This window comes from Oncorhynchus keta, chromosome 29 (genome assembly GCF_023373465.1).
Source record: "Oncorhynchus keta strain PuntledgeMale-10-30-2019 chromosome 29, Oket_V2, whole genome shotgun sequence".
In the NCBI taxonomy this organism is placed as follows: domain Eukaryota; kingdom Metazoa; phylum Chordata; class Actinopteri; order Salmoniformes; family Salmonidae; genus Oncorhynchus; species Oncorhynchus keta.
In genome coordinates, this window is record NC_068449.1 from 46,952,273 (window position 1) to 46,974,797 (window position 22,525).

Genomic DNA, 22,525 nt, shown 5'->3' on the forward strand with positions numbered 1-22,525 from the left:
TATGGATTTCTCACCTTTCCTGTAGGGTCATGATAGGTCCATTTGCTGTCATCTAGTGGACATTTTGCTTTATTGCCCTCAGCTATATATTGCCCTCAGCTATGTTCAGCTATGTTTGCTGTGTTCTAGTGTACTATGGAATAGATCGCTTTCCTGTTCTTGGCACTTTGCCCAGTCTTATTTAAGGTTAGAACTACATTTCTAGGCATTCTGATGCTTATAGCTTGGAGTTAAAAATTTTAATAAACATATCTATAGTATTTCACTTTTTTCCCTTAAATTTTACCCCCTTTTCTCCCCATTTTCGTGGTATCCGATTGTTAGTAATTACTATCTTGTCTCATTGCTACAACTCCCGTACGGGCTCGGGAGAGATGAAGGTCGAAAGCCATGCGTCCTCCGAAACACAACCCAACCAAGCCGCACTGCGCGCCTCCAACCCGGAAGCCAGCTGCACCAATGTGTCGGAGGAAACACTGTGCACCTGGCTACCTTGTTTAGCGCGCACTGCGCCCGGCCCGCCGCAGGAGTCGCTGGTGCGCGATGAGACAAGGATGTCCCTAACGGCCAAACCCTCCCTAACCCGGACGACGCTAGGCCAATTGTGCGTCGCCCCATAGACCTCCCGGTCTCGGCCGGCTGCGACAGAGCCTGGGCGCGAACCCAGTGTCTCTGGTGGCACAGCTCGCGCTGCGATGCAGTGAGTATTTCACTTTTTAATGTGTATAGTATTGCGTACTAGGTGTTGTTCAATACATTTTTAACCCCTCCCTCTTCAAATTAGGGCTAATTGGAAAAACCCGTGCAAGAGAACATTGTATTATAATTTATTTGTACTCCCTGATGTTGATAAAAGGATATTAGAAGGGTGAGCCGGTTAAGGATCGATTCAGACAAGGTGTTAAAATTGTACGACAAGCGACAGTTTATTCAGAGTGAGAATATCTGGTACACGTAAATACGGCTCTCCCATTCGCTCGCACAGAACAGCAGGAAAAGAGAAAGAGTGAACCGGTACAATACAATTTATACAAAACAGAAAGTAGGTTGATTCTGGAAGTTCGATTCTTCGGATTGGTTCACACTGGAGGTAGTCTTCTTGCATTGGCTCAGCTGGGCCGTCCGTCACTCTAGAATCCCGCCGTCACACAATGTTCAGCTAAAGGGGGAAATTTGGTGTGTGCGCTGGCCTAGCAGTTATGGGTGTGTGTGCGTGAGTTATCCTGTAGAGGGCCCCACAGGCTTTACTGTGAGTTGTAGCCATGTATTTAGCAGTAGGCTGATCACTTGCATAAGAAAATAGCAATTCTTTACAAAACCCTCTCTTCACGTCTCACCAGAGACGTGACACAACCTAACTAGATCCAGACACAAAGAGAAACTTCTCCCAAAGGGACTATGAAATAAGGCACGGTATTAAACTGGTATAGATATATATGTATTACCATCATGTTCTCCATTCAATCCCACTATGTACTAAGTTGGCTACCAGCCACCTAGGAACTTACAACCCTCATTTTAACAGAGCGGAGAACATCTCAAAATAAAAGTAAAATGATTGTCCACATAAGCCAACTTTTTCCAGCAGGAAAAAGTTGCGATTCCCTCTCTTCACATCTCCTAAGAGATATAGTCCAGATACATTACTTCAAGCAAAAACGAAAACATAATCCAAAAAGGAAAAATACCTTGTTTAGGCTGTCTATACGGAAATGGCCCACAAAGAAAAATAATTTCAATAATTTCCCCCTCTTCCCATCCCAGATGGGACACGACATCCAATGGAGAAGCTTAATCAATAAAAGCAACTGGATCCCCCTCCTAAAATGGCTGCAAAAACTGAAAGATGGGTCTCATGCTCCATACCGTTATCTCGCACCTGGCTCCTGTTATCTAACAAAAAGACCGTCACTCATTAACCTTTATTTCAGCAGTCATAGCATTTCATGAAAATAATAAAAAGTTTATTATTAATAACAAGTGATATATGCCTTTGTTTCCCCCTTTTGTCACCCACAAGGGTGTCACTTATCAAAAACAGGATAAAACTTTATTGTTATTGACATGTAAGATGTAGGATAAAACTTTGGTCATGGAAAACAGAGTAAAGAATTATTAGAAACCATCTAGTCCTCTCAGCTACTCCTATCCTGTACCAGGTGGGCTCCTTGCCACCCAGGGACTCCAAACCCAGCATACCATGTGTCATCCTCAGTCAGTCCCATCCTCCCCTGAAAGCATGCTTCAGTATCGGCATCGCCAACTGGAGCATCAAACAAAAGGCATCATGCCTGAAGCCTTCACCACATCTGTAACAGACTTCTTAAAACACGGTATGATGCAAGCAGCATATCACATCAATAACAAATAATACAAGAATTAGGGTCAGAAATCCAGTAACCATCATACCAGTGCACTTACCAAACCAGGCCAAGAGAACAGACTCCTCCACCCCCCCTGTGGACCTCATCTTAGCAGATAGTGCATCAAGTCCGCCTTAGTTTTTAAACTTCACAATCTATCATCTGGACTGGTATTATTAGGAATATATGTGCAACATTGTTTACCGAACATCTTGCAGACGTCCCCCTGATCTATATTCTATTTTTCTGTTCTAGGAACTCATTAAACCTCAGCTTTGGAGTATTGAGGGTCGCCATTGTGAATTTTTAATCGTGATTTTATTTAATTCAATCGGAATTTAATCGTAGTTTTAATCGGAATTCTCTCCTTCTATCTGAATATAGTTAGCATATACTTCGCCCGACGTTGATTAATACCCACGATGTACTCGAAGAGACACTGCTGCACGTGCTCTGTCTTATCTCTGAGCTTCTCCTTTGTATGTTTTAGTTCAAGAAAAACGCATGGGTCGGTATGGGATTTGTGGAGCGCACAACCAAGGGATCTATTCAACTATTTAGTCTCAATATTTAAATATTATATTCAGATATTATTTCAATTATACATCAGTCATTTTGTTCCTGATTATGCATTTAAATTTGAGCGATTCTATAGCAATCTCTTTAGGCAATATCAACAGGAATGAAAAAAGCGAAAATCAGTGTTTTAGCCCGGCGGCTGTCAATCAAGTTTGCACGGTCATTCGACTACTGAGGTGGCCTTGTCTATCAGCACGTGTGCATAATAGCCCAGTTACGTATCCCCACCTAGCGGTTTACTCCGCGACAAACGTTTCTCTCAATTTAATTTCCCCCGGTCTCAAAATCATGGAACGCAAACTCTGGTTAATATGTTTTCTCAATACTACAGTCATTCATACGAAATTCACATAGAATTTCCAACATTCATAATCGTGTCCTTTACATGTTAAAACACAGCCTCTGCTTTCCCTCACCTCTATACACAACCCAATATATATATAATTAGGACAGTTTTCTATGCAGATTTCAGAACAAACAGGGTCCCGAAGGAATTTAACATATTGGTCAATCACAATTCACTCATTCCTATTAAAATAACTCAGTACAGGCCAATTAATAAAATTCTATAACAACTGTCAGAACACAGAAGTCATAGGTACATACAACATGGAAGTTTACATACAACACAGAATTTTCGGACAACATAAAAGTTTACATACAACATATAAGTTTCGGATTTACCCAACAACCCTTCTTGAGTTCTCTCTCTCTCTCTCTGTCTCTCAAACCATCAACAATCTTAATGGAGACGATTACAACCACATTACATTTTAATATGAACAGTTACAAATACACGTTATCTCCCTGACCCCTATCAGCTTATTTTGGACCTGTTTATCAGACTGGACTTCGACCGAGTCGCGGGCTCGGCGCCAGGTTTAATGAATAGTAATTAGCTATCCCCTTACTGATATCAATCCCTAATCTATATCGTGCTGACCCCTATCAGGATTAATACAAATGTCCGACCCCTATCAGTGGATTTCATCAGACTGGACTTCGACCGAGTCGCGGGACAAAATTACAATTTTTCCCCTCGGCGCCAGGTTTAATGAATAGTGATTAGCTATTCCCTTACTGATCTCTATCCCTGACCCCTATCGGAACTAATCCAGGCCTCAAAAGTGATCCCTCATCATTGAAAGCTATCAGACTGTGCTGACCGGGTCACGGGACAAAATTACAATTTATCCCCTCGGCGCCAGATTTAATGAATAGTAATTAGCTATCCCCTTACTGATATCTCATCAATGATTTAATCACCCGGCCGTCGCCGGTTTGTACCACATATGTTCACTTCACTGTACTTTCAACTTGTCAGCAAATTATAAATTTACACAAGAATTCATACTTACTCGGAAATACTGATCAAAATTTAGACAGACTATACGACAATATGCAAAGTTTGATTTAACAGGTTTTGCTTACCTTTCTTATGGTGCACCTTTTAGATCAGTTTCCCGAGTTGAGCAGAATTGTTGTCCTCCCCCGAATTTCTTTCACCCGTCTTCCTACAACCGTCCTTCCGTCACTCTCCTTCTCACACCCAAATCAACTCACTTCGACCGGACCGTTATTAAACCATCCTCTGCTACCAAGTTCTGTTGATAAAAGGATATTAGAAGGGTGAGCCGGTTAAGGATCGATTCAGACAAGGTGTTAAAATTGTACGACAAGCGACAGTTTATTCAGAGTGAGAATATCTGGTACACGTAAATACGGCTCTCCCATTCGCTCGCACAGAACAGCAGGAAAAGAGAAAGAGTGAACCGGTACAATACAATTTATACAAAACAGAAAGTAGGTTGATTCTGGAAGTTCGATTCTTCGGATTGGTTCACACTGGAGGTAGTCTTCTTGCATTGGCTCAGCTGGGCCGTCCGTCACTCTAGAATCCCGCCGTCACACAATGTTCAGCTAAAGGGGGAAATTTGGTGTGTGCGCTGGCCTAGCAGTTATGGGTGTGTGTGCGTGAGTTATCCTGTAGAGGGCCCCACAGGCTTTACTGTGAGTTGTAGCCATGTATTTAGCAGTAGGCTGATCACTTGCATAAGAAAATAGCAATTCTTTACACTGACAAAGGCCATGCAGCCGAAATGCGTCAGATTAAGAACTATTTTTTTTAACATGAACATGCCATACAAATAAAGGCATTTTAAGGAATCATATGAAGAGTGCCTTGGTCCTCCTTTCTTTTTGATAACCAATGCAAGTAACTTGTAATGACAACTATTTAAAAATAGCCTACAACTAAAACAATTTCAGGTAGAAAATATTCTGATAAAAATAAGTATCCTATAAATCACATTGGCTACGCATAGCAGTTTGTTTATGTTCTTTCAATTGCATTTCTCTCTCTTCCCCGCCTGTCTGCAAGAACTTGAAACATTGTATCAACTGTGTCTGGTCTGAAGCTCCCACTTGCAGCATTGTATCAACCATTCTGGGACCTCAGAGTTTCTCGCGCCAGTGAGTTCCGGACAGAGCTAGCTGTATTTACGCAAAGGATAAGAATTAATCAGGTATTTTACGATGTTTTCACTGGATCAGAGCATGACATTTTTCCCTTTCACACCTAGGCTCGGTGGTTATTGAAAGGGAGAGAGTTGGAAAGATTTTTCAAATACATTAGCTAGGTTTCCATCCAATTGGCGACAGATTTTCATGTGAATATTGTAAAATCTGCAAATTTTCCGACCAGAGGGGTTTCCTGTTTAAATGTCACATGCACAAGTACAGTAAAAAGCTTTTCTTGTTGCAGATAACAGGCAGTATGTGATGAGGTAGTGCACATAAAAATTACTTTTGTGGTTAAATTCCCATGTGCGGATAAATTGGTTTCCATCCCATTTTCAATTTTACTGATGGCACGTGCACTCCAGCCATCAACACGCAGATACAGTGCGTGTATATAGTCTACGTGATAAGATTGACAAAATAGCTTATTTTGATCTGTGAATTAAATTATTAGCCTACATTTCCAACTAACCTTTTAAAAGTTGACTGTGCCAAATTCTTGCCAATACATTATTCTACTGCTAACTATGAGGAATGTTTTCCATAATGTACATTTTATTCATATACATTCGAATAAAGAACACTTGTCACATTGTGTCTCACTATTTATTAAGTACGAAGACAAATAGCAAAAGGTGTCTCAGGAAAGTATCTAAATATAGTGTAACCTACCAATGTATTTTTAGAGAGAGAAGCGTCATGGGAGGCACGATCTTACATTTTGCAGACCAGAAATGAGAGCTTCACCATCTGTCAAAATCCAGAGCTTCTGATGGAGATTGTAGAACTGTAGTCAATGCATGCATCACTATTCCCACCTAAATCAAAATAATCCCACCCTGGTCACCAATGTAGCCAACCGATTTAGAGCGAGTGAAGTGCTTTAGCGGAATGCAATTTAAGATGGTGTGGTCCAGAGACGAGAAATCTACCATCTACGGCAAAAGGGTGGGCTCCTGGCAGGTACAATATAATTCTTATCACTGCATGTTACAATAGTAAAACAATCTGTTCGTCGCCTCAAACTGATTATATATTGCTTTAATAAGCATGTGTATCTATAGTTGCTGATTTGGTGCTCTTCAACTCTAAAATACACTACAATGCAAACTGTGTAAGACACAACTCACAAAGAAAAGACAACAGGCAAATGCATGTGGTCTCAATGTCTATTGGTGATGGCAGGGCTAGTTCAAACTGCAATAGGATGGTTCTCCTCACAGGTGAGTGAATCAGCTGAGCCTATGCTTGGTGAATAGCACTTGGTTGATTTCTGGGAGCGGGAAGGTGAGCTGAATAGATCACGAGACAAAGCTGAAGAATGAATCAAAGAAATCATCACCGCAAAGGATTGTAGTTTGAGCTAGAAATGAAAATCCTGACAGTCAAAACAATTACAACAACTGGGCTAAGGATAGAGGCTCTGCATTCTACTCCAATGTAGTTATATCACATCATCTGGTGTACAAAGATTTTTGGTATCCATGACTGGACGTTACAGGGTTGTCAATGCAAAACACAGCCATAGATTATTCAACTAACATGGTGTTGCCGATACTCTCCTCGTTCTCAATTATGGACAACAGTGATTTTATAAAATGTCTGTGTCTAGTTGCAGGTGGTTCTACAAACACCAAAAAAAAAATCTAAAATAGTAAATCCATGTTTTGTTCCTCGCCATCATAGCTGCCGCACATCTAGAATTTCCCAGCATCTTTGCTGGAACTAGTTGTTTCTATGAGATGCAGCAACTTGCAGAAGTAGATGACAGTACATCACAGTGCTACCAAAACAAAGATGTAGACACACATCTCACTCAAATGTTTTATATCATTTCAACCTGTTGCATTAATTTAGGAAAAATATAAACCTGTTGTTTAACAAATCTTCAAAAAGTTGCTGTCTCATCAGCGTAATAGTCAACACTTACCTGCAATCCACTTTAATGACTGGACACCAATTATGTTAGAATACATTAACTTCCTGCTCAAATTCACTAGGATTACCTAAACCAATTCAACTATACAGACCTCTACTGCAAAATTTCCCATTGCATCCCAATATAGCCCAGCGAGCACGACTTACTCCTATTCTTACCAGTAGGAAAATAATATAACCCACCCTCAACCAACGTTCTGCGCTTAACTCGGTTTGAAATCTCGACAATACAGCAGACCCATTCTAGTGAGTTTGTGTTGACGCAAAGACATAAACAGACAACACAACAAAGGCAATACACTTGAGCATTCCATTTTATATTCAAACTTCACCCAATGCCTCTGTCCTTTCTAGTGAGGGTAATCAGGCCTCACCGGAAAGTCAGAACAGAGGTCAACAACATTTAGTGAGTCTGTTCCTTCTCTTTTCTTTCCCTGTACTTCAGACTCATTATTTTAAAACATTATCTGCATGAGGTTTACATTGTTTTCAGTACATTTCTCATTTATTGTCGAAACCAAAATTCGGACAATAAATACTTGTTATTTTCGTGTCCTTTAAACTCATCTGAATACTTGGTACTGGACATTCAATCAGTCCTGAAAAATACAAAAATATACATAGTTTTCACTATGCTAAATTTGAATCCTGTCAAAAAAAAGACAAATTCTCAATCTTAATCATTCCTAAAACTTACAAGTTCTGAATCTTACTACAAGGCCTATGTACCTCCCTCCCTTTTCCCCCAATCGAGCTCACTGCATTTTGTCAGGAAGCCTCTAAAACCATGCGTTCATATTATCATACTGGAGACATCAGATGATACAGGGTCCCATTAAGCGAAATAGGCAGCTACTAAAGTAAACAATCCCAGAGCTCCTTTCACTTGTACTCTTATGGTCTTATGGACCTGTTGCATTGACATATGGCTTGCTTCTGTACTTTCTGTCCCTGGGCCATCAACTAATCAAAATATGAAACCTGTTGTTTAACAAATCTGCTAGGGCCTACAAAAAAAATGGTGCTGGTTTATCAGCACTTTTTGTTCCCCACAGCCCTTGTACTAAAAACATTTATTATGATTTACTTACTTCAATTTTGGGCAGTGTTCCACGGAATGGAAACTGATTTTTTTTTTTATATGAAATGACCTTTATTTAAATCACTGATGTTATTTGGGCGGCAGGTAGCCCCGTGGGCCAGAAACCGAAAGGTTGGATCGAATCCCCGAGCTGACAAGGTAAAAATCTGTCGTTCTGCCCATAAACGAGGCAGTTAACCCACTGTTCTCCCGGTAGGCCGTCAATGTAAATAATAATTTGTTCTTAACTCACTTGCCTAGTTAAAAAAACATTACAATTTAAATAAAAATTATTCAAACTATCGAATTGAGAAAGAATAATTGGAAATCGTCACGTCAGATTGACAAGAACGTATCCTACTCAATTCCATTATATCCTATTCAGCATTGCGCTATGTCAGAACTTCCACATGGCTGTTTTCCCTTCCCAAAACTCAAACCATTTGCCTGGCTGGCCGTTCACGTCCCACCACTCTTTCTATGTTTTGTCGTGTGTTTGAGAATATTTGGAAAACAAGTAACTTTGTTCCACTGTACCAAAAGAAGAATAGAAGATGGGTGAGAAACTTTGATGAACTATAACAACTTTAATTTGTATAAATCAGCATAAATCTTCATAGGCTTAATGCCATAGGAACGTAGGGATGTACAGTTTGCTACTATTCTTTTTCCACAAGGTACCGTTAAGTAAACTATATATTTCTTAAGGGTAGCTTTTATTTCATCGTATTTAAGTGTATTGCGTTCACACTCCAAAGCCATAAATATTACTTAATTTTTGCCTTCGCATTGATTTATTCAGCCCTGACCACCAGATACCACTGGTCTGGGCCATTACGTTCTACCCATCCAATTCATCCTTGCTCAGGTCTTCAGACACCATTTATTATCGCATTTATGCATGTAATTTGTTCCTGTTTGACGCATTCATTAATAAGGTATTCATTTTCTATTACATTTCTTGAAACAAACCTGCCGTACTTATTACTGGAAGCCATTGTTACTCAGTTGTCTCGAGAATTGATCCAAATACAACAATAAAGAGCCTTGCCCTTATCCTAAAGCGCGTATTCTTCCGCTTGAAATCGCTCTTCAAATCAATATAATCATAATCCCACAGAGATATTAACGTCCTTCCCCTGTAAACAATTATAAGGTCTAATACCGGGAACATAAATCAGTCTGATGAACGCAAAGAAAAGTGTTGCGAATTGATCAATCCAACGCATCAAAGGAATATTGTCCACACATCAAAACCAACATTTAGGGAGCTTTATGAAACGAAATATACATATTAAAGACACTAAATACAGGCTATTAAGTCACAACAAGCTCGATTTGAAATATCGACATGAAAATTAAAATACCCTGCGCATTAAACTGCTGACCACAAATGCAAACTATCATATCAATCCTAAACATAATGCATTGAAATAAATGACATGCATTCAAAAGGAATTACTATCATCAAAGTCACATACATGTTTATTTAGTTCTCTCGGGGTGACTGACCGGTTTATCCGAACAGAAATCTATATTTTGCCGTTTTGAAGCAAGCACTGTCATCCTCAGCGTCAACGGCAATCGGCTGGCGTGGGTCTTTCTCCGCCAGTCTTGTGGAGCTGTGCTTGGCCTGAAGTTGCTTCTTGATATTTGAAGTTGGCACAATTTTTATGTTTTTTTTCTCCTTTAATTCTACCAATTCAAAATAATGTGAATACTTCCACGATATAAAGGCTGTTGTCTCTGCCATGTTGCTGGCTTTACGCTACAACTTTCTTGAAGAAACAGGAAGTGTGTGAACGTAGGGAAAGGATTTATTTTTGGGGGGCCCAAAAACAAAACAAAGAAAAAAATAACAATTTGCTTATTTGAAAACACAACTAAGTAACTGATTACTTCAGTTGAAAATACCAAGGCGCTAAGTTACTCTTTACAACAAAAAAGTAATTTGAGTACTCTACACCCAACACTGCTGAGGAATCACTTTAAACATTAGGCTGCAGCACCCGGCTGTCGCAACATGCACTGCTGCCTTCACCATAAATAATATGCTCACAGTCAATCACACATTGCCAGCACATGCATACCCATGTTTATCCTGCTTATATGAAATCATCAGGACAGTGCATCATCATACGCAGTTTTACCAACAGGTCCTTTTCTCTTGCTCAGTTCATAAAACAGGAAAAGTGCCAAATCTGTAATTCGGAGTTACATCCTGATTGATGAGACTAATTTATTCCTTCACTCTAGCTACCATGATTGTATTGCAATACACTACACCCCAAAAGGTATCAAAAGAGCTCTCTTGTGACATAAACATACAGACAACCGAGTGATGCAGCGCTCGCAACCCAGAAATACAGTGGGGCAAAAATGTATTTAGTCAGCCACCAATTGTGCAAGTCCCCCTACTTAAAAATATGAGAGAGGCCTGTAATTTCCATCATAGGTACACTTCAACTATGACAGACAAAATGAGAAAAAAACAATCCAGAAAATCAGATTGTAGGATTTTTAATGAATTTATTTCCAAATTATGGTGGAAAAAATATATTTCTACTAACAAGCAAGATTTCTGGCTCTCACAGACCTGTAACTTCTTCTTTAAGATGCTCACATGTCCTCCACTCGTTACCTGTATTAATGGCACCTGTTTGAACTTGTTATCAGTATAAAAGACACCTGTCCACAACCTCAAACAGTCACACTCCAAAGTCCAAAGAACTGTCAAAGGACACCAGAAACAAAATTGTAGACCTGCACCAGGCTGGGAAGACTGAATCTGCAATAGGTAAGCAGCTTGGTTTGAAGAAATCAACTGTGGGAGCAATTATTAGGAAATGGAAGACATACAAGACCACTGATAATCTCCCTCGATCTGGGGCTCCACGCAAGATCTCACACAGTGTGGTCAAAATGATCACAAGAACGGTGAGCAAAAATCCCAGAACCACACGGGGGGGACCTAGTGAATGACCTGCAGAGAGCTGGGACCAGAGTAACAAAGCCTACCATCAGTAACACACTACGCCGCCAGGGACTCAAATCCTGCAGTGCCAGACGTGTCCCCCTGCTTAAGCCAGTACATGTCCAGGCCCATCTGAAGTTTGCTAGAGAGCATTTGGATGATCCAGAAGAAGATTGGGAGAATGTCATATGGTCAGATGAAACCAAAATATAACTTTTTGGTAAAAACTCAACTCGTGTTTGGAGGACAAAGAATGCTGAGTTGCATCCAAAGAACACCATACCTACTGTGAAGCATGGGGGTGGAAACATCATGCTTTGGGGCTGTTTTTCTGCAAAGGGACCAGGACGACTGATCTGTGTAATGGAAAGAATGAATGGGGCCATGTATCTTGAGATTTTGAGTGAAAACCTCCTTCCATCAGCAAGGGCATTGAAGATGAAATGTAGCTGGGTCTTCCAGCATGACAATGATCCCAAACACACTTCCCGGGCAACGAAGGAGTGGCTTCGTAAGAAGCATTTCAAGGTCCTGGAGTGGCCTAGCCAGTCTCCAGATCTCAACCCCATAGAAAATCTTTGGAGGGAGTTGAAAGTCCGTGTTGCCCAGCAACAGCCCCAAAACATCACTGCTCTAGAGGAGATCTGCATGAAGGAATGGGCCAAAATACCAGCAACAGTGTGTAAAAACCTTGTGAAGACTTACAGAAAACATTTGACCTCTGTCATTGCCAACAAAGGGTATATAACAAAGTATTGAGATAAACTTTTGTTATTGACCAAATACTTATTTTCCACCATCATTTGGAAATAAATTCATTAAAAAATCCTACAATGTGATTTTCTGGATTTTTAAAATCATTTTGTCTGTCATAGTTGAAGTGTACCTATGATGAAAATTATAGGCCTCATCTTTTTAAGTGGGAGAACTTGCACAATTGGTGGCTGACTAAATACTTTTTTGCCCCACTGTATATGAAGGAGACACACTTACCAATGCTTTCCACACCAAACAGTTATCCGATTCACAAGCGTTCTTTGCCAGATTGGTGGGGTCACACACAGATACGAATGTGGTTTAACATGAACTTTACAGGTGAGGTGGTGCGACTAAATCAAATTCATCTCATTCTCAATTAAAATGAAAGAGCACTCACCTCTTTTGTCACATGTCCTCCGGTGATAAACCCACCCTGCTCGCAGCGCCAATGTTAGGAATTGAAAACTGGTCAAAGTTTGGCGAAATGCTAGATGGAAAATATAAGGTGAACAACTTCTATATTTTACAGGTCTAATAGACATAGACAGACACTTTCCTCTAAGAGGTTATCAGAAAATCCCCCCCCCTCCAGTGGGGAGAAATTACCTAAATATTCTTGCCTTATCTGTTTGCTGTTTAAATCATTAAATCGACTGTACATTTGAAACATCTTAATCACTTAAGGACACCCATTGACGATTTAATGGCTCAGGGGCCCAGATACCAGTTACTGAGACCTGCTTTACAGGGTGATATCTGGCCTTACAGAGGGTACCTAGGCCAAATTCCAATATGTAATAATCATAATAAAATAGCATTCTAACACACAGAAATATGATATTATAAAATGTTAACCACAGTCAAGCCCATCTCTAACAGGTGAGTTTTTCCTAGCCACCGTGCTTCTACATCTGCATTGCTTGCTGTTTGGATTTAGGCTGGGTTTCTGTATAGCACTATGTGACATCTGCTGATTTAAAAAAAAGGGCTTTTTTAAAAAATGTATTGATTCAAGTAGCTAAGAATATGGAGCCATTGGAGTTTATTATTTAAATGTGTTGATTCAATAATTAAGTATAATGTTTTGGTTCCACTGAGATAGGGAAAACTCAGTCCCTGCAATGATACACAAATAACCTCGTCAGTCAGCACAGAGTCAATTTTGTATTTCATTTAAAAAAATGGTCACAACATTCACATAAAATGAAGTACAATTAGGGCACTATAATTGCCTCATAAATAAACACCAACAACAAAGAACAGGACAAAATTGTCACTTCATCAGTGAAGCATTTGTACAGACACCATCACACCAACCATCACCATATCATCTACTCTGCCTCATCACACTCATTCTCTCCTCAGTTCACCTCATCCAGTTCACTATACATCCAAAATCAACAGAATTAACTACAAACAAACTAACTAGTACTACATTACATGTCACTATACTCTATACATGGGCGGTGTGCATTTTCTGCTGGTGTATTCTGAGGTAGCCCCTCTCTGAGAACCTCTTCCCGCAGTGCGTACAGGCAAACGGCTTCTCTCCAGTGTGGATCTTCAGGTGCCTCTTCAGATGGGGCTGGTGGGAGAACCTCTTCTCACACTGGGGGCAGCTGTAGGGTTTCTCCCCTGTGTGGACCCTCTGGTGCCTCTTCAGGTTGGACGAGTCTGAAAAACTGGCCCGGCACAGGTGGCAGCCGAACGGTTTCTCCCCCGTGTGCATCCTCTGGTGGATCGCCACCTGTTTGGGGAAACTGAAGACTTTCCCACAGAAAGAACATGGGAAGTGCTTTTCTTTGGCGCTGCCACCTTTACTGATTCCATCTCTACTACTGTCATTTGTCAATGGGCTTGTGTAGCCACTCAGTGTTGAGGCACTGGCATTGTCTGAGGTCTGGTTTAACATTAGGGGAGTGTGAGGAGAACAAAGGCCAGGGAGTGTCTGTGTTGTCCCAGGGTCCATGTTCCAGTTGATAGATCCTATAGAAGGCAGGCTGAAGGCAGAATCTGTTAGGGGGTTAACCTGAGGCGCCATCAGTCTCTCTGAATCACAACTATAGGAGCAGGAAGGAGCATCACTAGCCGAGTCTGTGTCTGTTCTCTCCAGCTGCATACGAACACCTCCCCGTCCCCCCGGACCAAATCTATGTCTCATCCTGGCCTCAGCTAGTCTGTTGTCATGGACACTAAATTTGGTTGTTGTTTTGTGTTCGATTGTCTTTTTCTGGTTGTGGTTAACAGTGTTGTTACTCAGCCTAGAGTTGAGGATGCTGTCCCATCCACTGACCTCCACTATGTTGCCTCTGGTCCTGGCCTGCTCGGTGATGTCATCCCCCTGGCTCTTGGCTGCACCCGTCTGGGTCTGGGAATCCAAGATGGCCGCCCAGTCTCCTCTGTAATCCTCCAGCCAACCACCTGTAGAAAGAGGTTAGAAAATAGACTTTACAAACATGGCAGAGAACTCAATTATCTGGTCAAGTTCATACATTATAATGTGTTTTTGTATGTAAACATATGTTGTATTGATTTAATTTTTTAAATGAAGAAATAATAATAGCCAGGTGCATCACTATTCCCATTGAAGATCTATTACTGTATGTAGGCTATATGTATTTCTCCCTTACCTTGCTCCCCCACCTTTAGTCCACTCAGCAGGTCAATGCTCTCTGGTCCGTCTTCTATTGTCTCCTCTTTGACAAGCAGCAGATCAGGCTTCCCATCCTCCATGTCTACTTGCTGTAAGAGATACAGAGCATGGTTTCCGTTTGGAAAGTGTGGCGCTGGACATTTGAGAAATGTACCGGACCCATAAGCATTAGATGCATAACCTGAATAGGGCGTCCACCCACCACAGAATGGCGCAAATGGAATCAAATATAAAATACATCAAACACGTGGTTTCTAACATTCCACCGATTCCGCTCCATCCATTACCACGAGCCCGTTCTCCCCAATTAAGGAGCCACCCACCATGGTGCTCAGAATGAAATAAATCACATTTAGAATATGGGAAGTTCATATTAACAGAACAAGTCGAGGATGCGACAATGCAACGACGTGTGGTACTGAATTCTGAATTTCACTTTTTAAAAATGTATTTGTATTGAACCTTTATTTAACTAGGCAAGTCAGTTAAGAACAAATTCTCATTTACAATGACGGCCTACACCGGCCAAACACGGACGTCACTGAGCCAATTGTGAGCCGCCCTATGGGACTCCCAATCATGGCCGGTTGTGATACAGCCTGGGAAAAAACCAGGGCGTCTGTAGTGACGCCTCTATCACTGAGATGCAGTGCCTTAGACCGCTGCGCCACTCGGGAGCCAAAGACTTTGAAGATGTTAGAATAACTGTCCACATATACTTTTCCTCAGACAACGAGATGAGTAACAAACAGCAAAATCGCTAGCCTATGTCAATCTACTAAAGTGCAAAAGTTTAGACGACATATTCTATTGGTCACTTTGTTGAGAAAGAAATAGCCTATTCCAAACAGACTCTGGGACAGTTGTGGGACGAAAGATTCCAAATTCATACAACCAGTAGGCCTAGGCTACATAATAAAAACATTCAAAAGCAATGAGTCTGAAGCAACACGCACGCCAATTTAATTCCACTAAATTATGCAAATTAACCTATAGACTGACCAGTCAAATGTCATTCCATCGACTGGTGTTTCCATAAATTAATAGGCAAGAAAGCATTTTTTCGCAATTAGATTTTTTCTTCTTCTCCCGGAATATTGGCTGTGCCAATTTTATTTATCTGCTTTGACATTTTTTTAGAGGACAAAAGCTGGCTATTACAGGCTAACAGAAAGCCTGATACAGAGTGAGAGGATGTTTGATCAAGAAATCTGATATTAGCACCATGCTATGGAGCATGTTATGATTGAGCAATGAAGGATTGCTATGAGTACTATGCAAAACTGTTAGTTGATTTGATACTATGCAAACGTGATAGTACCTTTGATTACTAGACACTCTTTAATGGTTTGATAATGCATGGTCCTACACTTTAATCACAACCTGGGCCATATCCACAAAGCGTCACAGAGTAGATGTGCTGATTGAGGATCAGGTCCCCACCCGTCTACATCGTCTTATTCATTATGATTGAAAAGACAAAACTGATCCTAGATCAGCAGTCCTACTCTGACACATTTTGTGAATACAGGCCCTGATCTAATACCATTAACACATGAATTCATAGTGGGCTCACCTCAGTGAGACTGTGTGGGGTCCTGTGCTGCTCAGCTGGTTCCTCTGTGGGTTCAGGAGGAGGCGTTGTTTGGTTGTTTTCCATGACCATGGTCCCCTCAGGGTTCCCCAGACTCTCCTCACAACCATCCTCCTTCACCAGCAGCACCTCTGGACTCTCCTCCTGGATGAGAAAGGTGATACTGATTATACAGACATACACTCCCTCAGGTACGTGCACAGACAAAGATAAACACACTTTTAACATTGCTTGGCCATACTTGCAACTATTTACATTTAAATAGTCTCTCCAGCTCAATATGAGTATCAGCCAATTACAAAAAAAAATGTTGAAAACCTAGCGGTCAAACTGTGAAATGCTTCCAATCATTTTTCCACCATAGGTGATTTTAGAAATACTTAAAATGAGGGCTGTGTTTCGTGTAGACTTATCCTGGCGTGACGTTTTGATAACCATGTAAATGTCTCTCGGACAAGGTGAGTTATCAATCAATATATTCTGCACTATTTACTCTCAGATTTGAAAATGCTAATTAGCATCAAAGTAGACATCATACAGGACCACAAATCCCTGCAAACTCCTGCACGTTATCTCTAGCGGACACCTTTGCCAACAGGTATTGTGTCAATTTACTTAACCAAGACAGTTCACAATTGTCCATTTAAAAGAAATGTAGCCAATGTATTCATTACTAAACGTAGCTAACATTAATGCTGAGAATCTTACCTTTTCCTCGATTTGGTAGTCCCGTCCAGATCATCATGGCATTTGTAGTTCTTTATGATAGCCACATTAGCAGCTAATTACCATTTCATTTTTTGTGTGTGTGTGGGGGGTAACTACAGGTGAATTTAATTTATGAAAGTCATCATGTCCTAGAGAGATTTACACAGTTATCAAAGCGTCACACCAGGGTAGGCTTATACAAAATACATCCCCTTTTAGTGTTTCTAAAATCCCCTTTGGGAGAAATGAATGGTGGAAAACGATTGGAGCCATTTCCTTGTTTGACTGCTAGCTTTTGTGGGTATTATGACTCATACAGGTGGCACAGTCAGGAGGATTCAGAAGACTCAAGAGGTATGCTTAGATATTAGAGCAGGAATGATACCAGTACCGCAATATTTTTTTTCATGTAATTTTTTTAACACAAAGCAGACAACTCTTTGGTCCTTTAAAAACCTGCTGTATGTAACATATTGTGTGTTATGGAAAATAAATAAATGTGAGTCTGGATGAAAACACAATGATATTTGTTTTCAACATTAGGGCTGTTTTCCTAAAAAAGTTAAATCCGCTTTGTGTTTTGTTTCCTTGCCACGACACTAACGAATATCGCGATACTGGTATAGTCCCGGTCCTATTAGATATACAGAAAAATAGCCATATGGATGTTAAACCCATCATGGTGGACATAAATATGTTGTGGGTAAAAAATAAGTCAGCTATGATAAGTAAACATCCGACAAACCTGACTAAACTATTTTGACGTGTACAGTAGGTGTTTGTTAGTGTGTGGGTATGTGTAGGTATATTTAGTAAGTGTATATTGGTTATAAAGCCCTACCAGTGTATTCAAAATAGGGTCAGATCAGATGTGATGTATACTAAAGAGAGTCTCAAAGAAAGTCTTGGAATGAAAAGTCCCATTTTGTATTTATGAAACACAAACCAGTTTTAAATGCACCATATGAAAACCACACATACAAGTCTAAAATAAAAATCTGCATGAACTTGATGAACTGCATTCATTGTCTCATTAAAGGTGTCATGGGAAAACAATTAAGTAGTTGAATGGAAGTAATGAAACAGGCATTTGAGAACATCATATAGGCTACACAGTACAAACACATGTAACAAACTTTAGGCTTATACTGTACACTGAGTGTACAAAACATTAAGAACACCTGCTCTTTCCATAACAGACTGATCAGGTGAAAGTTTTGATCCCTTATTGATGCCACTTGATGAATCCACTTCAAATCTGTGTCGATAAAGGAGGATTTTTAAGTCTTGAGACAATTGAGACAGGGATTGTGTATGTGTGCCATTCAGAGGGTTAATGGGCAAGAGAAAATATTTTAGTGCCTTTGAACAGGGGATGGTAGTAGGTGCACTGGTTTATGCCAAGAACTGCAACGCTGCTGGGTTTTTCACGCTCAACAGTTTCCTGTGTGTATAAAGAATGGTCCACTATTCAAAAGGACTTTCACCGACTTGTAGAGTCCACGCCCCGACAAATTGAGGCTGTTCTGAGGGCAAAAGGAGTGGGGGGGGGGGGGTGAAGAGTGCCACTCAGTGATGTTGTTTTGGATTTGCCCAAAACATAACGGTTTGTATTTAGGACAAAAAGTTCATTTCTTTGCAACAATAAAAAAAGTTACCATTGGAAAAAAAATGGTGCTGGGAGTTACCATTGGACACACACACAGTATATTTGGAAAGTATTCAGACCACTTGACTTTTTCCTCATTTTATTACGTTACAGACTTATTCTAAAATGGATTCAATTGTTTTCTCCCCTCAATCTACACACAATACCCCATAATGACAAAGCAGGTAGACATTTTTCAAGTGTATTAAAAAGCTGAATAATCACAATTACATAAGTATTCAAACCCTTTACTCAGTACTTTGTTGAAGCACCTTTTACAGCCTTGTCTTCTTGGGTATGACTCTACAAGCTTGACACATCTGTATTTTGGGAGTTTCTCCCATTCTTCTCTGCAGATCCTCTCAAGCTCTATCAGGTTGGATGGGGAGCGTCGCTGCGCAGCTATTTTCTGGTCTCCCCAGAGATGTTCGATCGGGTTCAAGTCCAGGCTCTGGCTGAGCCACTCAAGACATTCAGAGACATGTGTCCCGAAGCCACTCCTGCGTTGACTTGCCTGTGTACTTAGGGTCGTTGTTCTGTTGAAGGTGAAACTTTGCCCCAGTCTGAGGTCTTGAGCAGGATTTCATCAAGAATCTCTCTGTACTTTTCCCTCAATTCTGACTAGTCTCAAAGTCCCTGCCGCTGAAAACCATCCCCACAGCATGATGCTGCCACCACCATGCTTCACCATAACGATGATGCCAGGTTTCCTCCAGAAGTGATGCTTGGCATTCAGGCTAAAGCGTTCAATCTTGGTTTCATCAGACCAGAGAATCTTGCGATGGTTGGAGAGTCCTTTAGGTGCCTTTTGGCAAACTCCAAGCGGGCTGTCATGTGCCTTTTACTGAAGTGGCTTCTGAAGTGGATTCTGTCTGGCAACTCTACCATAAAGGTAGAGTTGCCGGCAAGGCAAAACATACAGTAATCCCATCCCCACTCCTGAATGCAGGACCTCAAACATTTACACTGTACATTTGTGTATATACTTATTCCAACAACACTTGAATCTGTTCTTTACAGCGATGTTTAAGTGGTTGAATCTGGGGTACAGCGATGAGGTACTGGTTAAAAGATCCTGTTAACCACTATAATTGCACACCGAGTGACTCTGTGTAACTTATGTGATTTGTTAAGCAGATTTTCACTCCTGAACTTATTTAGGCTTGTCATAAAAGAACTTTGAGTTTTTCATTTTTTTATTCATTATTGAAAAAAAACAACATAATTCCACTTTGACATTATGATGTATTGTGTATAGTAGGCCAGTGACACAAAATCTCAATTTAATCTATTTTAAAATTCTGGCAATAACACAACAAAATGTGGACAAAGTCAAAGGGTGTGAATACTTTCTGAAGGCGCTGTATCCCACAATGTCTGGGCCTTGCACTACAACGCTCTTAGTTGTTGTAGAAATTGACCCACTCCTGCGGTTTACTTTGTGCATTTATGTCATCTCGTTGAGTCTACCTTTAATGCAGGGTTTAATCTAAATCTCAGAAGCTATCGAGTGGAATGGTGACTTTATGTTATAGAGTGGAATGTTTTTTCTGCTGGTGTATCCTGAGGTATCTCCTCTCTGAGAACCTCTTCCCGCAGTGCATACAGGCAAATGGCCTTTCTCCTGTGTGGACCCTCTGATGCCTCTTCAGGTCACCAGCCTGAGCGAAGCACATGTGACACTGGGTACAGCTGAAGGGTTTCACCCCTGTGTGGACCCTCTGGTGCCTCTTCAGGGTGCCAGCCTGGGTGAAGCGCATGTGACACTGGGTACAGCTGAAGGGTTTCACCCCGGTGTGGACCCTCTGGTGGATCTCCACCTTCTGGAGGCAGCTGAAGCCTTTGTTACAGAACATGCAGAGGAACCGTTTCTCTTTACTATTGCCTGATGTGGCTCCCCCTCCCTCAGCCTGGGCTTTAGCCCTGTCGTTTGAGTTCAATACCTGATTGAAAAGGACGCGGCCGTGTGAATCGGAAGGCCCCATCGACGTGGACACTGACTCGCGATCCATGAACGTGTGTAAAGGTGAGTGGGTCGGGACATTTAGATTTGTCTCTAAGCTTTCCCTGTAGTCTAAGAAGTCACTGGTGTTGTCCTGCGAGTGTCCTTCTCCTAACGGAGTCTCATCTGCATTCAGTGTCAGAGGAGCATCACCCTCCACTTTCACAGTCACCTCATCTACGACCAGATCCTCCGCTTTCTTATCTAGGCACCCTTCAGAGTATACACTACTACTGTACTGGTTCCAGTCCCCTCTGGACAGATCAGTCTGTGTCTCTAAACCCACGGGCATGTTGCCAGGGTCCATCTCTGTAGCGTAAGAACAAGATGGATCATCACCGCCAGAGTGTAACGCGTTACCATCTCCACGGGAATGAACCATCCTCTGGCTCTGGTGAAATACCGGTAAATACTCTGAGCCAGGAGCATGTGGACAGCCCAGTTTCCCCAGCCACAGTCTCTCTGGGTCTGATCTGTGATCAGATCCTGTGTTTAAGAGGCTGTGTGTTAGAATTAAAGTCTCAGTGTCTGTCTCTGACTTGAGAACGGCGTTTGGCATTCCACTGACCTCCGTGATGCTGCGTTGGGTCCTGGGCTGGGGCGCAGCGGTGAGGTCCTCCATGGCTTCAGGGGAAGCTCCAGCTGCTGCAGTCTGGATGTCTCTGCTGTGCTGTGGGTCCTCCTCTCCTTCAGACCTCTCAAGCTTGACCCCAGGACCTGCAGCCTCTGTATCCTGACACAAGAAGAGAGGAGGTTGTTACTAGTATCCTGTTCAATTGGATAACAATGTCATAGGGAAGTCTCACAAGCTCCCCTATGGCAGATAAATTAGGATGTACATGTAAGCAAGTGAATAGCTGATGGGAGCCTTTCTGATATAAACTGATCACATTTGATATACTGTAATTTTAATGTAACACTATTACACTAACCTCTATCACAATAACGTGCTGGGTTGAGGTTTGAATCCCCTCATCAACAGTGATTGTTTGGTCAACTCTCCATGTATTGTGTTCTGCTGGCTTCACAAAGCTCCTGTGGCCTCCAGTGAGATGTCCTTCACCTGAGTGTGATTGGGGGAAAAGAGGTGGTTAAGTTAGGTACTGTCAATGCTCAAAGCTATTGTACACTATTGCCACCGTTTAGAATTGCCACTTAATATAATGTTTACATACCCTACATTACTCATCTCATATGTATATACTGTACTCGATATCATGTACTACATCTTGCCTATGCCGTTCTGTACCATCACTCATTCATATATCTTTATGTACATATTCTTTATCCCTTTAGACTTGTGTGTATACGGTAGTAGTTGTGGAATTGTTAGGTTAGATTACTCGTTGGTTATTACTGCATTGTCAGAACTAGAAGCACAAGCATTTCGCTACACTCGCATTAACATCTGCTAACCATGTGTATGTGACAAATAAAATTTGATTTGAAGAATGTAAGATAACACATCTCATAACTTATTGATACCGTTTATTGATCAATGTATTATGTTACATGTATCACATTGTTTTCATTGTGTAAATAAAAGGAAATGCAGTAAATAAAGAATCTGGTTAAATTACATTGTGTCTTTGCCCAAGATAGCCAAGTAATCAGATTAACTATTGCATACTAACTATCCAAAAACTGACCAAGACTCAATTCTGGTTAACCATATGTGGTTAACATATCTAAAATTACACATGCGC

General features: G+C 41.1%; 2 protein-coding genes and 1 long non-coding RNA gene across 10 annotated transcripts in view; all 3 read right to left on the minus strand.

Annotated features, from left to right (window-relative positions):
* Positions 1-22,525, minus strand: part of LOC118361900 (oocyte zinc finger protein XlCOF29-like) — a 100,606-nt gene that overhangs the window by 26,919 nt on the left and 51,162 nt on the right. The window lies entirely within an intron of this gene.
* Positions 902-5,020, minus strand: LOC127913402 (uncharacterized). The gene is made up of 2 exons (XR_008085490.1): positions 4,041-5,020; positions 902-3,870 (listed from the first exon to the last, which is right to left on the minus strand). It is a non-coding gene; the product is annotated as an uncharacterized LOC127913402 (long non-coding RNA).
* Positions 13,366-22,525, minus strand: part of LOC118361953 (zinc finger protein 33A-like) — a 50,325-nt gene continuing 41,165 nt past the window's right edge. For 5 of the 8 annotated variants that reach the window (XM_052485312.1, XM_052485313.1, XM_035742139.2 and 2 more), the window contains 3 exons: positions 16,444-16,605; positions 14,845-14,956; positions 13,366-14,635 (listed from right to left, as the gene is read on the minus strand). In XM_052485312.1, coding sequence (XP_052341272.1) covers positions 13,668-14,635; positions 14,845-14,956; positions 16,444-16,605 — 1,242 coding nt within the window. In that variant the 3' untranslated portion in view covers positions 13,366-13,667. Of the gene's footprint in view, positions 14,636-14,844; positions 14,957-16,443; positions 16,606-21,387; positions 21,553-21,751; positions 21,883-22,525 lie in introns of all 8 variants that reach the window. The other 3 variants (XM_052485311.1, XM_035742177.2, XM_052485310.1) reach the window with 2 other exon arrangements.